The sequence below is a fragment of the Octopus bimaculoides genome, chromosome 2 (genome assembly GCF_046866305.1).
Source record: "Octopus bimaculoides isolate indiv1 chromosome 2, ASM4686630v1, whole genome shotgun sequence".
Lineage (NCBI taxonomy): Eukaryota > Metazoa > Mollusca > Cephalopoda > Octopoda > Octopodidae > Octopus > Octopus bimaculoides.
Genome location: NC_142929.1, coordinates 17,304,524 through 17,324,258, shown reverse-complemented (window position 1 = coordinate 17,324,258; position 19,735 = coordinate 17,304,524). Strand labels below are relative to the sequence as shown.

Below are 19,735 nucleotides of genomic sequence, written 5' to 3'. Positions count from 1 at the left end.
ACTAACCCTGCTGATTCTGTATGAACTTTGATCAAGACCAGCAGCGCTCACGGTACTTCCTAAATAAATAAATCTAGGTACAGTCTCCATCCTTTCACCATTCATAGTTATAAAAGGTTCCACATACATCTTGGAGGGAGCGGGCTGGTATATTATAACAGTTTTTTTAGATTGATTGTTAGACCCAATGCTGCTCATGCTTCAAAAATCGCATTCACCATGTGCTGCATATCTTTCTGAGAATGTGCCAACAGGTTACAATCATCTGCATACAGAAACTCAACAAGGTAAGAATGCAGAACTTTTGTTTTGGCACAGAGTCATTTGAGATTGAACAGTTTTCCTGTTGTCCTATATCTTATATAGACGCCTTCAGAGCAATCTTTAAAAGCTATTTGAAAGACTATTGCGAAATATATAGCAAACAGTGTAAGAGCAGGAATATCACCTTGATTTCCACCATTTTCTACAGAAATTGGATCTGATAAGGTACTTCCAACATTAACTCTCACTTCCATCTTGTCATGAAATTGTCTAAGCATTCTCACAAATTTTTCCGGGCATCCTAACTTTTTTAGAATCTCCCAAAGTGCAATTCTATTGAGAGAGTCAAACGCTTTTGTTAGGTCAATGAAAACCTGGTATACGTCCATATCCTGTTAGATGCACTTCTCTTGCAACTGTCTAACCGAAAATATCATATCCATAGTACTCCTACTATCCCTAAACCCATATTGCGATTCTAGCAGAAGCAATCTATCCAGCATTACCCTACAGAGGACCTTTCCAGCAACAGCTAACAGACAGATGCCGCGATAATTATCACAGACATCCTTTCCGCCTTTAGATTTATATAGTATCTCCATAGTTGCATCACACCAATCCGGAGAAACGTCTTCACTTTGCCAAACCCTCTGAATCACATCCGTCAACATTGCACAAAGATGATCACCACCATATTTATATATCTCTGCACCTAGTCCATCCATTCCAGGGGCCTTTCAATTGTTCAATTTCCTGATTGCTGATTTTATTTCAGCCAGGTTTGGAACTTCAGCTATAAGATGTTTTATTGGTCTCTCGGGTGTATTATCAAGAAAAGAGAGATCAACTTCTGTGGGTCTATTGAGCAACTCATCAAAATGTTCTTTCCCTCTCCCAACAATATCTTTAGGATTTGTTAATAATTCTGTGCCATCCTTGCTCCGAAGGGGCGCAATCTTTCATGAAACTGGTCCATAAACTTTTTTCAAGAGGGAGTAAAAAAGTTTGGAATTGTTAGCATTTGAAGCTTCTTGGAGTTCATCGCATATATCACTCCATCAATTTTCCTGCATCATCCGTAGCTTCCTCTGCACTGTTGCTTTTACAGTCTTGAAATATGTAGCCACTGTCCTGTTCGTTGACATGTCAACATTTTGCAACATGTTAAATGCTTTTCACTTCTCCTCTAAGATAAGATTAACTTCTTCATCATTATTGTCAAACCAATCTTGATGTTTTTTTTACAACAAAGCCAAGAATGAAGTAGTTGTATGCTGTCAACTTAATGTGACAGTCCCCTGAAGAGAATAATACTACTGCTAGTTAGACCTAGGAAGCTGCACCGCTTCCTGTCGGCCTTGACACATTTCCTGTGTCCTTATGTCTCCCATTTGTAAACATAAAGAAACAGTTCTATATTTAAGAGATGAGGAATTATGTATATTATTTACATTATTTACAACTACGCCATATTCCCACGGGTAGTGGTTAAGAGCGCGGGCTACTAACCCCAAGATTCCGAGTTCGATTCCAGGCAGTGACCTGAATAATAATAATAATAATAATAATAATAATAACATCGAAAAATACTTTAGGAATGAGAACCCAGGTTCGAAATTTTCCCAAGAAACCTGATGAATGCTGGAGGGTATATCAGCCGAAACGTTGTGTTAACAACGAACAAGATGAGGACAACTATCCGTCGAATGTAAATAATGTAAATAATGTCAATATGTGGAATTTGAGTATCATGGAAAATTATAGCGATATCACAGCGACTTAGAGATCTCAATTTTAAATTCTAGATTAATTATTTGTTTCAGATCACGATGATAGAAGGAAAACTTATAATCTTGCATATATTCTCTTTTGCGTTCCCTTGTAATATTGTTGGTTCCGAGAATTCTACTGCGGAAGCTGGATTTGTTAGTATAAAAACAAACAAACAAACAAACAACTCAAACAACATCAGTGATACATCAATTAGTAGAACATGAACAATGAAAAACAGCAGCGACAGCAAATACGCTTATCAACCGCCCAAGAGCAATAATAACAATGAAAACAAGTTCAACAACGAAGGTTTTGATTTTTCTGATAACATTGCATCTAATGTAGTAACTTTGGTGTTTAATTTAATTTTGTTTCACTTTTCCAAAGGGATCGGAGGATAGGAAGGAGGAGTGCTATGAGCTAAATGACTACTTGAGATAATACATCATTTGACTAAAGAAACTTTCGACGCATTCCTTTTGTTGTATGCTTGAATCCTCGACCTTACCTCTCCTCAACACAAACACACACACACACACACACACACACACACACACACACACACACACACACACACACACACACACACACACACACACACACACACACAACACAAACACTTGCGCATGTACGAATACACACAGAGAAAATTCGGCAACTTCATCTAAGTTGAATTGTCAAATGCATTCCAGGAGGCGAACAAAATATTAAGCAGGATAGGCGGAAAAAAGATAAACGGTTTACACAAAAACACACAGGGACAAACATATATTCATACAGTTTATGCAGTTTATACATAACACATACAGTATATGCATAACATTTGCCCAACATCTGAGCTAAAATGAATTCAGAAGAAAATCTAATCACAAGTAAGAGCAATTATTTTTACTTTCCAAAGTAGAAAAAAAAATGTTTTCATTAATTAACTATAATTTAATTTTATTCTTTCATACTCATACATTAGTGATTCTGTGGGGGCATTTAGCAGAAGTATCACCGCTTATTGTTGTTGTTGCTGTTGTGGTTGTTTATCTTCAAGTCAGCCTTGATCGATCAGATCTATGATCAAAGCAAAAAGTATTCTAGCCACGAACATCCCTTCTTTTAGGAATACGTAGCCATTTTCCTTGTTTTAAGACAGTAGGGTTTGATTTGAGAGAGTGATTTGATTGTTATTGTCTAGCTGTTAAACAGAGTGAAACTGCGGCCCGAGGGACTTTCTGAATAAATGCTAACGAAAAATTATCTTGAACTATTTTTAAGTAGTGCGGCCTGCCTGATGATGATCCCTGTCTCATGCAGCCCTGTTCTCGGAAAACATTACCTACACCTTGTCTAGCATATCAAGCAACGACGCAGAAGCCATGTACAGACTCTTTCATAACAACTGCGTATCATATCCTTTCTACTATAGGCACAAGGCTTGCAATTTTTAGGACGGAGGCTTCTCCATTGCATCGAGCCCCGGTGCTCAACTGACACTTAATTTATCAAACCCGAGACGATAAAGGCAAAGTCTACCTCGGCGGAATTTGACATCGGAACGTAATGATGAGCGAAATATTGCTAAGTATTTTTGTCCGGTGCACTAACTATTCTGCCAGTTCACTGCTTTAACAATCACACACACACACACACACACACACACGATCATAACTACATCACAAGATATAGGTTTTAAAATACAGGGTGTCCACAAAGTCTGGGTACATAGGGATTAACACATACTTTAAGAAATTATTATTTCTTACATTTAATTGTTTATGTTATGATTTTATTTACTCCATGTACCCAGACTGTGGACACCCTGTACAATTCAAAAAATATCGATGTAAATATTCGATACTCTTGATAATGGACCAAAATACCTTGATCACTGATCAACATCATAACTACTGCTCCACACAGTAACTGCCGATTAAACATCTCGATTACCGCTCTCACATCTCTATTGCTGTTCTCACATCTCGATTGCTGTTCTCACATCTCGATTACTGCTCTCACATCTCGATTACTGCTTATACGTACATTTGAAATTATATTCTCAGTACGACCTCAGTCATGTAGATCTTATGCGAGAAATGTAGAGCCTGTAGTCAAAACTAACAATCATTAAAATTACAAACTTTGGTGCACCGTTGAGCTGTGTTCTAACCCCGCGACTTCTATTACTATTACAGTAGCCGCTTCTTCTCTGGGTGTCCTAAGGCTGCACTAGTTACATCTAAAGACATTGTTGCACCCAGCTTTCTTTGCCTCGTTTCTCATACGTTGTCTTTCCATCATGAACCTGACAAACTAGAACAGAGGTAGGAATTGTGACAGGTGGATCAACTGATACGAGCCTACGAATCTGAGGGAGCTTAGACGCCTTGTTAGAAGTAACTGTGAGACCCTTTGGTTAAATAATTATTTTTATAAATAATAATAAATCTCTGAACGAGGTATAAACAGTAGCTGCAGGACAACGTGAAATATATTTGCCACTTAAATGCGGCTAACCACTAAGGGTGAATGCTACTGCAGCTTGTAACCCCAGGAGAACATCTCCTCCAGCTGGCTGGTTCTATTATTGTTTTGCTACCTGTAATTACATCATGTACGCTATATATATATATATATATATATATATATATATATATATATATATATATATATATATATATATATATATATATATATATATATATATATACATACATATATATATATATATATATATATATATATATATATATATATATATATATATATATATAATATTAGGGATAAAAATCCAAATTTACAGGTAAAAACTCATTTAAATTCAATTTATCAAAAATTAAAATTAAATTAAATTTCACAGTATAAAATATATAAATATATAATTTTAGAGAAAAGAACCAAAGTTCATGAACTAATCCATGAAAATCCACGGTCACATATAGAAAAATTAATAAGTAAATGCACGATAAATAAGTATAATAAAATACAAAGTAAAAATCATAAAATAATGATATTATTATTATTATTATTATTATTATTATTATTATTATTATTATTATTATTATTGTTATTATTATTATTATTATCATTACTTTTTGATTTTTACTTTGTATTTTATTATACTTATTTATCGTGCATTCACTTATTAATTTTTTCTATATGTGACTTTGGATTTTCATGGATGAGTTCATGAACTTTGGTTCTTTTCTCTAAAATTATATATATATATATATATATATATATATATATATATATATATGTTAATTCTCTAAATGAGGTATTAACAGTAACTGCACGATAAAGTGAAGTATATTGCCACTTAAATGTGGCTGACCCCTAGGGGTGGATGTTACTGTTGCTTTTAGCCCCAGGAGGACATCTCCTCCAGCTGGCTTATCGACACACTTCTGTGTCCTGTTTGTTTTGCCAAGGGAAGTTATCCCTCTCATCGTGATCTGTAGCACGAACGGACCCGGGTTTCAGGGTTATTTCCCTTCGTCAGCGTCCGATAGCCACCGATCTGCGATGAGAGAGATAATTCTTGGCAACCTTATGTATCTTTTTCCAGTGAAATTATTCACTGATATCGAAAAAGTGAAAACAAGCAATGTTAATTCTCTAAATGAGGTATTAACAGTAACTGCACGATAAAGTGAAGTATATTGCCACTTGGCAAAACAAACAGGACACAGAAGTGTGTCGATAAGCCAGCTGGAGGAGATGTCCTCCTGGGGCTAAAAGCAACAGTAACATCCACCCCTAGGGGTCAGCCACATTTAAGTGGCAATATACTTCACTTTATCGTGCAGTTACTGTTAATACCTCATTTAGAGAATTAACATTGCTTGTTTTCACTTTTTCGATATCAGTGAATAATTTCACTGGAAAAAGATACATAAGGTTGCCAAGAATTATCTCTCTCATTGCAGACGACAGTGTATGTAGTCGGCTGCTACTTTTAGCAGGTTCAGTGACAAGCAAAGATGCTTTTGTTTTTTGGCTCCTTGACTGATTAACAGAAAAGAAGTGAAGGCGCTGGCTTAGTGGTTAGGGTATTTGGCTCACGATCGTAATAATAATAATAATAATAATAATAATAATAATAATAATAATAATAATAATAATAATAATAATGATAATAATAATACTTAGTCAAAAAGAAAGGATTTGGGACAGTCAGAAAAGAGTTTAAACAGCGTATTATAGCAGTAGCTGGTAAGCTTTCTAGATATCAGAAAAGAATAGATCAGTATCAACAGAATAGATTATTTGAGACAGACCAGAGAAGATTTTATAACCAAATAAATAGTGGAGAAGAACGTACTGAAGATGAGAAACCTAATGCAGAAAAAGTTAGAAAGTTCTGGCGCAATATTTCGGATAAGCCTGTCAATCATAATGGAGAAGCAGTTTGGTTAAAGAAAGTGAGGGAAGAAGTAGTGAGTGAGAAACAAGCAGCCAGATCTAAGACTAATTAGTTCATTAATGAGTAAAGTGTAAGGAACAATGCCGAATTGGAAGCATCCAGGACCAGATTTAGTTCAAAGGTACTAGTTAAAGAAATTTCGTAGCTTACATGGGAGGCTGAGGGAACAACTTTAGGATTGCTTTAATGGAGGAATAATTCCAGAATGGATGATTAGAGGGAGAACAATACTCCTTATGAAAGACAAAAACAAAGCTAATACAGTGTGCAATTATAGACCAATCACTTGCTTATCATTTGCGTGGAACCTGCTTTCAGAACGCATTTACGAGCACCTTAACAGTTAGAATTTACTACCAGAAGAACGAAAAAGGTTGCAGGAAGAAAGCTAGAAGAACGCATGGTCTATTGTACATAGACAAAGTAGTAAAATCTACAAAGAAAAATCTAACAAAAGTATGAATAAATTATATGGAAGTCTATGACATGATCCCAAACTAATGGATAAGTGAATGTTTGAGTAAATTCAGTATAGTAGATAACATACGAGAATTAATTAGTTTTAGCATGAAGAAACGGAAAGTAGGAATTTGGCATAGATAAATGTGCAATATTAGTCATTAAAAGAGAACAGATAGCCAACAATGAAGGCATCCAATTATCAGGTGGCCTGACATTAAAATCATTAAAAGAAGGGGAGAAATATAAGCATCTATTATCTGACAGAGTACTAACTATAGAAATGAAAGTGAAAATTGAGAAGGAGGGTGAGGAAGCTAATGAAATCAAAGCTAAATTGTCCAAATGTAGTGAAGGCTGTAAATACTTGGGCAGTGTCGTTACTTAGATACTGAGCAGCATTTGTAGACTGCTCCAAATCTGAATTAGCAAAACTAGACAGAAGAACTAAGAAGGAATTTTAACTCGGAACGTGAACAATCGGAAAAAATGCCGTTAAGCATTTTTGTCCAACACACTAACGGTTTTTCTAGCTCTCCATCCTAAACAATCGTTTCTAATTTTGGCACAAGACCAGCAATTTTGAGGGGAGGGAGAAATCGATTACATCGACACCAGTTCTTCACTGGTACTTATTCTATCAGCTCTGAAAGGATGTAAGGAAAAGTTGACCTCGGCAGGATTTGAACTCATCATAGACAGCCGAAACAAATACAGGAAGTATTCATACGATACTTTAACGTTTCTTCCAGTTGGTTCGACAATGACTTTTGCAATTGTTCGATCAACAGAAATGCCTGTTCGGTTATACTTTGATATCTCTAGTGAAACCCTAGAGATACTTCCTAAAGCTTCACTGCACGTGTAAGCTCTCAAATAGCTGAAATAAGGCATATTTTACAGACTATCAGTGTTATATGAAAACAAACCATAAAGGAGAAAATACTTATCATATTAGAGAGAAAATACTTATGTTACTGTTTGCTAAGTGGCACTCAACACAGTTCCAAACAGTATTGAGGCTAATACTAATAACGATAATAATAATAATAATAATAATAATAATAATAATAATAATAATAATAATAATAAAAAATCCAAACTAAAACTAGAACAGCAACGGACCATGATAAAACGATGGCAAGAAAAGCCCCTACATGGTAAATACTGGGCTAAACTAAATGCGAAAGAAATAGACAGAGAAAAATCCCAGCAATGGCTGAGAAGCTCAGGACTCAAAGCAGAGACTGAAGGATTTTTAATTGCTGCACAAGACCAGAGCCTCCCCACCAGAAATTACCAAAAACACATAATGAAAAGAAATATAACAAGTAACTGTAGAATATGTGGAGATGGACAAGAAACAATAAATCATATTATCTCTGGCTGCCCAGTCCTGGTTAAGAAGGAATATATTCACAGACACGACAGAGCTGGGACCTATATACACTGGAAGCTATGCCAACACTATGGAATAACAACAGAAAAAAGATGGTATAAACACACGCCAGAAAAGGTCACAGAAAACGAGAAAGCAACCATACTCTGGGATATGCCAATACACACAGATAGAGAAATTAAGGCAAATAGACCAGATATAGTTGTCAAAGATCATGAAGAAAAAAAATGCTTTCTAATTGATGTATCAATACCAGCAGATGACAACGTTTTTCTAAAAGAAATGGAAAAACTTTCAAAATACAAAGACCTGGAAATAGAGATAACTCGAATGTGGAGTCTAAAAACAGAAACAATTCCTATCATAGTAGGTGCCTTAGGTATAATAACAAAATATTCAGACAAATACATAACAAAAACACCAGGACTTACAAATATATATAACATACAGAAAATTGCACAACTGGGTACTGCACACATTCTACGCAAAACACTTTCGATACATTAAACATAAGAGCACCACAGCAAACCACAGCACATACCCATGGCGCACAGAGCTGCGCTCGGTAGTGAAGTGAAAGCACGTTATAAAAATAAAACTACTGAACAATAATAATAATAATAATAATAATAATAATAATAATAATAATAATAATAATAATAATAATAATGATAATAATAATAATAATAATGATAATGATGATAATAATAATAATAATAATAATAATAATAATAATAATAATAATAATAATAATAATAATAATAAATGCCCGGATGCAGCCGGGTAGTCATGATGGGTATAATGGGCTTCGTATATTTTACCCCAGTGTCACTTTGATGGCATGCACTGCTCTCTCACTCAATAATAATAATAGTGTTAATCGAGAAAGAAAGCAAATGATGCTGGATCATAGATATATAGTGTTAATTGAGAAAGAAAGTAAACGATGCTGGGTCATAGATATAGCATGCCCAGCTAACAAGGTGTGCGATAAGGAAGAAAGAAAAGTCGATAAATATGTCAGGTTAGCTTGGGAGGTTAAGCAGTTGTGGTCGATGAAAAAGGTGATTGTAGTACCAATAATTGTCGGAGCCTGGAAACAGTGAGTAAAAATCTTGAGAAGTACATGGCACAAATAGGGGATGCAATAAAGATGGAGCACTTGCAGAAAACAGCACTGCTTGGAACCGCTCGAATACTCCGGATGGTGCTCGAAAAATAAGGGATGTTACCTTAGTTCACTGGTAGTGAACAGCTGGCACCGTAGTACATCTCCAGCGTTAGGTGTGCAAAGACAATAAATAAATAAATAAATAAAGAAAGAAAGAATAATAATAATAATAATAATAATAATAATAATCCCATTGAAACTTCAAAACTTCTTAAGGCAACTGGAAATCCCATGCAAGATTGAAGTCTTGCAGAAAGCAGCCTTGTTGGGCACAGCGCACATCTTAAGGAAAGTGTTATCTGCCTGAGGTTCTTGTTGTGACTTGACAGATGACTAAAGAGTCCGGTGCATTTTCACATACACTGTGTTACGAAGGAATAATAATAATAATAATAATAATAATAATAATAATAATAATAATAATAATAATAATAATAATAATTATAATAATAATAATAATAATTATTATTATTATTATTATTGTAGTTCACTTGAAGCATTGTGTATTGTTTGTAAAGAATAAAAACTTTTGAATGGTACAGCAATGCACTATAATACAAAAAATGGACTATATACCAGTTGTAATTTAATTATCTATAGTCCGATGATATTTCGGAATACAATTCCTTCTTCAGATATTCTTAAATGGAGTCGCTGCTATAATCTATAATTATAGCAGTGACTCTATCTAAGAATATCTGAAGAAGGAAGTGTATTCCGAAATATCATCGGACTATGGATAATTAAATTACAACAGGTATATAGTCCATTTTTTGTATTATAGTGCATTGCTGTACCATTCAAAACTTTTTATTCTTAATAATAATAATAATAATAATAATAATAATAATAATAATAATAATAATTGCAATAACTGGGGATGCACGCATAAACGACAAAGAATAAGAAAAGTTTGAAAAGTACAGACAACTAAAAGACGAAATTGCAGTAGTTGTAGGATCACTCGGAGCGCTAACAACCAAGTTCGAGAAATATGCCAGAGAAATCGGAACTGACATGTTGACAAGTTGAGCAAATCCTCAAAACTGCGCTGCTGGGGATAGTTAGGATTTTAAGATTGGTACTTGGATGTTGAATGTCTCCCACGATAATTAACAAACCAAGTACCAAAGCTTATAATGTGCGGAAAGAGTACCCTGTGAGGCCTCTCACAGCAGGCTGTATTAAATGTATCAAAATTATATTTCACTTTTAACAAGGCTTTTGTCAATCAAGTTAAAGGGTGTTGCTCTGAATGCTGCACACAAAAAATTCTTAATTTGAATTTCCCGCTTAGCTGGAGAAAGACAATGAACACCTACTGGCAGTTGTCTGAGATTCTCAAAAGTAGGGGAGATAATTACAAGAGATTAAGAACTAATCAAAGTTCATTAGTACGTACAGGACAACTATAGACATGTTTCTGTCTATTAAACCTCATCAGTTTCGTATGGTTTACTCAAGCCTGCTTGATCAGTTGACAAACATTTTAACATACAGAAAAATGAGTAACAAATAACTTTTGACTGATACAATTTGCATAATCAGTTTTGTTACTTGATTTTTAGATTAAACTTTGCTGCACTCGAGCCAAGAAATGGCTCTACGTAATCGCTCAATCAGCTAGAAACAGCAGCTTAAATCTCTTTCAAGCCACACCATACAGTCTTAAATTAGGAAAGGACATATTAGATAACTAGCAAGAGTACCCGGCGTTGCTCGGGTATTAAATACTCTGCAATGGTCTTAATAGGTTCTACCATTATTTTCGTCGTACATATCTTCGAATATTTTTTGCGTTAAGTTGCAAACTTTGACATTGAGGAAGAAGTGATTTTTACCAAGTGGCATTTATTAGTTGAACAACTAAACGCCGGAGGAGGTGCTCGAAGTTCGGGTAATGGTGGTGGAGGGAAATTTTTACAAATCGCACAATGTCTTGCCATCACAGGTATTTTATCCTATTAGATTGGTGTGTGTGTGTGTGTGGGGGGGGGGATTGGTGTAAACGGCGCGAACTAAGTGCCATTAATAATTTTCGCACGCGATGGAACAAGTGAGAGTGGAAGGTTGACCTAGACCTAGCCCTCTGCACAAAGGTGAAGCTTTTTGGAGGGGGGAGTGTCCATGTTTTGCAGTTTTCTGTAAAATCCGGATGCACATGGACAAAAAAAAGATCGGGCGTTCCTTGAAAAAGCTTTCTTGGGTGTAACTCTGCAAAAATGCGAAAAGGTGACGTTTCACAGTATTTCGTCGATCTGTCGCAAGTTAAATAAAGAATATTAACCAAAAATAGTTTTAAACCATTGTTGAGTAATCTGTACTGTCCATGTTAAATTTGGACGAATTTGGTCAAAAATGAGGGATTTAAGGGCAAAAAAACCGGTTTTCTATTCAGTTTTTCGCAATTGTTGGTCATACGCGGATGAATTCCGTGCATATCGGTGTCTTCTAACATTATCCTTACGATGAATAAATAGTGCGTAAAGTTTGAACGCCATCCACCGAAGCAGTGAGAAATTTTTGAAGATTTAAGGGGAGAAAAATGTATAAAATCGATTTTTTCACAGCTTTTCGGGGGGTTTTTTTGTCGCACAGGGATGCCTTTGGACATAGAACAGATACTTGATAGAACCGCCATTACATGGTGGTTTTTAGCCGTAAAAACCAAGGAAATCGGACTTTCCAGTAAAAAGTTTTCTACCGTGTAACTTTGCAAGCATGCGAAAAATCGATTTTTTTTCAAAGTTTTCCGCAATCTTCATGGGAATCAGAGGCCCCAAGATAGTGCCAAAATATTTGTCTGAAATGTCGCAACATAATGGTCCTTTTGACACCAAAATTATAAAAATCGGACGTTTCTGTAAAAACTTTTCTCGCGTGTAACCTTTGCCTTTTTTTTTTTTTTTTGCAAAATGTGGGGGTCCCTTCAGTTTTATCGATTTTGCTCCTACAAGGGGGTACCTCTAGGCATTGGTAATGCAGCAGTTACCTGCCTGAGTAAATTTGCCATTTAATAAAAAAAATTTCAAATTAACGTAGGAGTGGCTGTGTGGTAAGTAGCTTGCTTTCCAACCACATGGTTCCGGGTTCAGTCCTATTGCGTGGCACCTTGGGCAAGTGTCTTCTACTATAGCCACGGGCCGACCAAAGCCTTGTGAGTGGATTTGGTAGACGGAAACTGAAAGAAACCCGTTGTATATATGTATGTGTGTGTGTATGTGTGTATGTATGTGTGTGTGTATGTGTGTGTGTATGTGTCCGTGTTTGTCGCCCCAACATCACTTGACAACCGATGCTGGTGTGTTTACGTCCCCATAACTTAGCGGTTCTGCAAAAAGGACCGATAGAATAAGTACTAGGCTTACAAAGAATAAGTCCTGGGGCCGATTAACTCGACTAAAGGCGGTGCTCCAGCATGACCACAGTCAAATGACTGAAACAAGTAAAAGAGTAAAAGAGTAAAAAAATCGGATGAAAGATGTGGAAACGCATGGAAAGCATACAAACGCACATTTTGAGTTTTATAGATACAGATGTCATATATATACACCTAAAATGATGCAATGCTTACGATTGGAAAGACTTGGATCATGGGTTTGTTTGACCATAGGTCTAATTGATCAGAGGTCTGTCTTATCGATTAAAACTGACTTGGGACTAACGAAGAACATCTTAACCTTTCTGACTTCATCGATTTTATCGTCTTGTAGAAACAATTTGTTTGGAAATGGCCAATTTGGTGAAACTGAAAGAGAAAGTCTCACTACTATGTGATATATTCAGGTGTAGTAAATACATTTTTGCTAGAGTTTCTCTGTTATATTTCTATTATTCTTTTGTTTCTGAGCATTCATGAATTCAGGATTTCAGTAGAATTTTTGTTTCTCAGTTGGGAACTTCCTTGAGTCGATTGTGCATTCATATATTGATGATAGACATTTAATACACGATGAGTTGTCAGAATCATTAACAGCGTCTGAGAAAATGCATGCAATATCTGTTTTCTGCTCGTATTCCGTTGAGGTTAACTTTGATTTTTCTGGGATCAATTAAATAAATACCAGTCAAGTACCGAAATCGTTTTGATATTCTTGCAGAATATCCTGCAGGTGAACTGAATTATATTAGAAGACTAACACGAAATAAGTATAACTTCGTACTGTGCTAGTCTTCTTTGAAACCTCCGAAATATGTGAAAATGTTTCGTATAATCAAGGACTTCAATATACGGAATTCTGTATTGCCAGTTGATTTCCTCATTCCGGTTCAATTCTTGAGGAAACAGTCAAGTTGTTTTGTATGTCTGCTTTTCACAGTTCAAGCTTTCTAGAGATATAAGAGAAGTGAGAAGGCTGATCCCTTTAAGATCTATTACCAGATGTTTACCGAAAGCGATCCGGTTGTTGACCGCAGATTCAATAGACAAAACACTCGACACGATGCGGAAATATTTATTCTACAAATTGATTTGTTCTATGATATTAGAAAATAATAGGTTTCTGATACTGTTATCATTAGAAAGGCTATGGCATTGTTCCCCAACGTCGTACGGTTAGAAGTACAATTTCTATATAATTAGGGTGAGGTAGCGACTTGACAAACATTAGAGCGTCGGGTAGAATCTTCAGATTTTTGTTCTGGCTTTCTGCATTTTCGCTTCCTGCGGAGTTCAACCATTCATGGTTTCAAAGTCGATATATAAAGTACCAGTTCAGTACTGGGTCCAATGCTTCTTTTTCTCTATTTCTGAAATAAATCCGTTGCAATCAGACCTGGAGATAATAGCTTCTGCCAGGTATATATATATATTTGTAGTTATGTTTTCCGTTACTCAGAAATTGTTAATTATAGAGCCATTTTATTAACAGACTTAGTTGTTTCTTGTTTGAAAATATTTTTCAACAGTTTGCTAATTGTTTAAGCAATTGTAGCAAGGATTCAAACCATAATCGCTAACCGCTAGATACTCGGTTAGGCACCATGCGTGAGCCACCACGATTTCATGTGATTGATCTATAAATCGATCAATCAATGTGAGGCTGTGGCGTGGTCTGGTTTCCTCGAATGTTCTAAAATTTAACTTCTTGTCCCTTATGAAAACCTTTTGGTGCCTAACCCAGAACCCAGACATCCGATAGACCGCTCACGTCACAGACCGTCTCCTCGGACTTTTGCGCAGATCTCTCGTTTATTGGACAGACCGATTCTGAACATACACAAAATGTCTTATAGGTAGCATCTACAGACACGATGCGGTTTTTACTCCTCCCTGACGATAGTTATTAATCTTGTTCATTATAAATGGCCGACACCAAATATCATTATGTTCAGTAATTTTGCTTCAATTATTATTCATGCAACCAGCACATTTCACACGCACACTACATCAATAATAGTTAAGCCACCCACTTTGAGAACGGTGACTCAGACGTTTGATCGGTGATCAGCTCAACACAAGCAACAAGCAAACTACGCGACGGTTAGTAATTTACGTCATCGTAACAACATCGTGACGTACGTCATGTATAATCTGGCTAGCACAATATAGTTTCTTGTAGGTTTTATGTCTGTGTAAGTCTTTATTATTCAAATTGTTATGACAAAGTATCTACTATTTACAGTTGTTTGCTCTTTTTCACAGAGAAATATGCTGTCTTTTTTTGTTACTGGTTAAAGCTAGGTCAAACTAGATGAAGCAGAGTTATTATCAAAATATTTTCACTCTATGACAATCATTTTTTTTCTTTATATCTTACTTTTGTTCTATCATAAGTATTTAGGATCACATCATCCAATCTATCACTTCTATTTTTAAGACAGAAGTGTGCGATAAGCAAAAAAATTGGCTACTAAAATTTGCAGGTCTTAAACCCGCCTAGCAGTTTGTTTTGTTGGTTGAAGCTCATGTCACTTCATACAAGAACGAGTAGAACTAAGACCACGGATATTCTAGCCTGTTGGGTGTGTTCTGAGGGAGATTTGGCAGCTATCTCTGCAACAACAAAGAATCGTATAGAGTAGGTATGGGCAACCCTATAAACAGGTCTTGGCAATTTTTCGTTAGGCATGCAGCTCAGAAAGTACTGCGGATCGCGAGTTGTCGATGACTGTGTTGGCACTCCGTCGCTTACGACGTCGAGGGTTCCAGTTGATCCGATCAACGGAACAGCCTGCTCGTGAAATTAACGTGCAAATGGCTGAGCACTCCACAGACACGTGTACCCTTAACGTAGTTCTCGGAGATAGAGTGAGAGAAAGTTGTGGTGGAAGAGTACAGCAGGGTTCGCCACCATCCCCGGTGGCGGAGCCTCGTGGAGTTTTAGGTGTTTTCGCTCAATATGGGGAATCGAAACCGCGATCCTATGACCGCGAATCCGCTGCCCTAACCACTGGGCCATTGCGCCTCCACTGTCGATGACTGACATAGGGACTAATAAGCAGTACTGGTATCTAGTTGTATTAAGGAGTAGCATACTTATCAATATTTTAACGATGACAGTAACGGAAATATTTTGTGAAAAGGTATTGAAAGGAACCACGTTGTCGTCCCAACAGACACTCCTCTTTCAATGGGTTTTATTTACTATTTCACGGGAATTCTAAGTAGATTGACGTCTATCATGACACACTTTCTGTTTGGCCAAAGCAACTTTCTCTGTATCCCTCTCTTTTATTTTTATACTCCTCCGCCTCTCTCTCGCTTCCTCTCTCTCTCTCTTCCTCTCTCTCTCTTCCTCTCTCTCTCTTCCTCTCTCTCTCTCTTCCTCTCTCTCTCTCTTCCTCTCTCTCGCTTCCTCTCTCTCTCTTCCTCTCTCTCTCTTCCTCTCTCTCTCTCTTCCTCTCTCTCTCTTCCTCTCTCTCTCTTCCTCTTCCTATCTCTCTCTTCCTCTCTCTCGCTTCCTCTCTCTCTCTCTTCCTATCTCTCTCTTCCTCTCTCTCTCTCTCTCTCTCTCTCTCTCTTCCTCTCTCTCTCTCTTCCTCTCTCTCGCTTCCTCTCTCTCTCTTCCTCTCTCTCTCTTCCTCTCTCTCTCTTCCTCTCTCTCGCTTCCTCTCTCTCTCTCTCTTCCTCTCTCTCTCTCTCTCTCTCTCTCTCTCTCTCTCTCTCTCTCTCTCTCTCTCTCTCTCCTCTCTCTCTCTCTCTCTCTTTATGTCTCTGTAAGTACGTATGTTCGTATTTGTGAAAGTTTGTGTGTGGTATGTTTGAATGTGCGCGTGTGCGCGTGTGTATAAACCCAATGACTTAAACCTACGGTTACTAACAACATGCCGTATTAAAACCGAGCGAAACGGGGTTTATTTAACGAGACACCCCTTATAACATCTGTAATATTTAGTTCTGTTTACGGTTATGTTCAAATTTGGTCCCACTACACACCACCTTGGGCAAATGTGTTCCACTGTAATCCTGGGTCAAGTGAATTTGGTGGGCAGAACCTTTGTAGAAGCACTGTGTGTGTGTATGTGTGTGTGTATGAATGTAGGACAAAAGCCCTCTAGGACAAAAGTCCCCTAGTACAAAAGCGCCACGTACAAAAGCTCCCTCGGACAAAAGACTCATAGTTAAAGTGTGAAAGCGGACGAAAGCCTCACGGTTATATTTTTCGATTAGTTTTTTCGTTTTTTTTTTTCCCACCTTTTACTTGTTTCAGTCATTAGACTGCGGCCATACTGGAGCACCGCCTTGAAGAATTTTTAGTTGAACCAGTATTTTTTACCCCTTTTTACTTGTTACAGTTATTAGTCTGTGGTCATGCTGGGGCACCACCTCGAAGAAATTTTAATCGAATGTATCGACGCTGGATTAAAAAAAAAAATTTTACTTGTTGCAATTATCAGATTGCGGCCATGCTGGGGCACCACCTTGAAGAATTTTTAGTCGAATGTAACGAGCCCAGAATTTTTCTAATGATTTTCAACCAGCGCATGAAGTCAAACCTTGAAGGTATTCCGCATGCTAGAAACAACAGCCAAATCTCGTGAAATTTTTTAATAACTCCCCCCCCCCCCTCAGTTTCTTTTTACTTCTTTCAGTCATTGGACTGCAGCCATGCTGGGACACTAGCTTGAAGAAATTTTGGTCGCAGAAAAATCAGCATTTTAAAATATATATTTAAAGTCTTTTGGTTTCTTCTCTCAGCACTTACAGATTAATGAGAACAAGTTTGAGGGGCGTTGAAGGTCTAACGGAAGGCTAGTCATTCAAACGTACTTCTTATAGTTTGTTTAAATGGGGAGATGGGCGTTTCTCCACAAATTCTGGTTTTTGTGAAGGTAAAACATGTCAGAGACATGTGTAATATTTACTTTCATTTTATGTGTGTATATATAGTCATTCAAACGTACTTCTTATCGTTTTTATGTTTCCAAACGTGTGTTTGTGAGTGAATGCGTGTGAGAACGTACGTTTGCGTGTGTGCGTATTTTTCCACCTGTCTCCCCACAATATAGGTTTCTTTACGTCCTGAAAAAGGTGGCGGATACAAAAACTAGACTTTCAAAAAATTTGCAATGTGATTTGTTTGACCGACTAAAATAATGCAGGTGTCACCCCAACATGTCTGCATTCCAATGACTGATACGTACATACATACATACATACATACATACATACATACACATACATACACATACATACACATACATACATACATACATACATACATACATACATACATACCTACAAACATACATGGTGGTTGTCTACTCCTTACACAGAGTTTGACCACTTCCTGCAATTAGACCTTAGCCCTTTCATGGCGTCTGATGTGGCTTTTTAAATCAGACAATGTTTTGAAAAAAACACCCACACAATTAAGTACCAGTCAAGTACTGGAGTCAATGTGATCGACTATGTCCCTCCCCTCAAATTCTAGGTTTTGTGTTCATAGTAGAAAGGGTTATTAGTTTCAGTTCTGATACAAATTAAAAAATGAATAACATCCACGGCTATTTTGCTAAGCTTTTTTCATTTCCAGTCATTGACACTGGTTCCGTATTACGTCTCAAAACTCGAAGAATAAAAGTCAAACCTTCGTCGGAGTAAGTTGTAAATAGTTTCACTTTTATACTGTTTCACTTTTATACTGTTTCACTTTTAATAGTTTCAGTATGTATATATATATATATATATATATATATATATATATATATATATATATATATATATATATATATATATATATATATATTGTAAATGCAAAAAATAACAACAAAAATACAAAGGATTCTGCGGTACACGTGTTTCAAGCTTTATATCAGTGTATAATTGACAATACAAAGCTATCTTCAGCCGCAAAAGTATTTCTCTCCCAAGAAATTATATCACATCGGCGTTAAAGGAGGAAGAAAGGTGCGATATAAGAGGTGAAGTTCCTTTCGGTATTTTGCATTGTACTATATCTCGTAGACTTCTCCATTTACACATAATTTCCTCGGTACTCCGAAAACCGTCCATACCTTGCCACGATTCAGTGTGTAGTGTTAAGTTGGTGGTTAAGAACAATATAACAAAATGACAAAACGAAATACCAATATAAAATAAAATGGGAATATAAAATCCTGAGCAGAAAAGAAAAGAAAAAGTAATACACAGATATTCATGTAAAAATAAAAATAAAATTAAAATAAAGGCGCAGGAGTGGCTGTGTGGCAAGTAGCTTGCTTACCAACCACATGGTTCCGGGTTCAGTCCCACTGCGTGGCACCTTGGGCGAATGTCTTCTACTATAGCCTCGGGCCGACCAAGTCCTTGTGAGTGGATTTGGTAGACGGAAACTGAAAGAAGCCCGTCGTATATATGTATATATATATATATATATACAAAAATAAGAGGAATGACCAGTAAAAGTGAACTCCTATATGCTAGAAATAGATGCCGAATCATCTAACCACGAAAAAATATGTTCTCAGTAAAAATTTAGCGACACAACAAACTGTAAAAGGGCAAGACATTTGTAAAAGGGCAAGACAAATGTCTTGCCCTTTTACAAATGTCTTGCCCTTTTACAAATGTCTTGCCCTTTTACAGTTTGTTGTGTCGCAAAATTTTTACTGAGAACATATTTTTTCGTGGTTAGATGATTCGGCATCTATTTCTAGCATATAGGAGTTTACTTTTGCTGGTCATTCCTCTTATTTTTGTATGTAATATAATTTTAATCTTCGGATTTTTTTAATATGCCAGACCACTGGTTTTAATTGATTAATATCAATTTCTACCCTTATTAATAAATTTTTAAATATATATATATAT

General features: G+C 36.4%; 1 protein-coding gene across 2 annotated transcripts in view; it reads left to right on the top strand.

The window, feature by feature from the left end:
* Positions 1 to 1,644: 1,644 nt before the first annotated feature.
* The window catches only part of LOC128250329 (uncharacterized), a 54,554-nt gene continuing 36,463 nt past the window's right edge, over positions 1,645 to 19,735 (top strand). Inside the window, exon 1 of one of the 2 annotated variants that reach the window (XM_089341401.1) lies at positions 1,645 to 2,909. In XM_089341401.1, coding sequence (XP_089197527.1) covers positions 2,882 to 2,909 — 28 coding nt within the window. In that variant the 5' untranslated portion in view covers positions 1,645 to 2,881. The remainder of the gene's footprint in view (positions 2,910 to 19,735) is intronic. The other variant, XM_089341393.1, reaches the window with a different exon arrangement.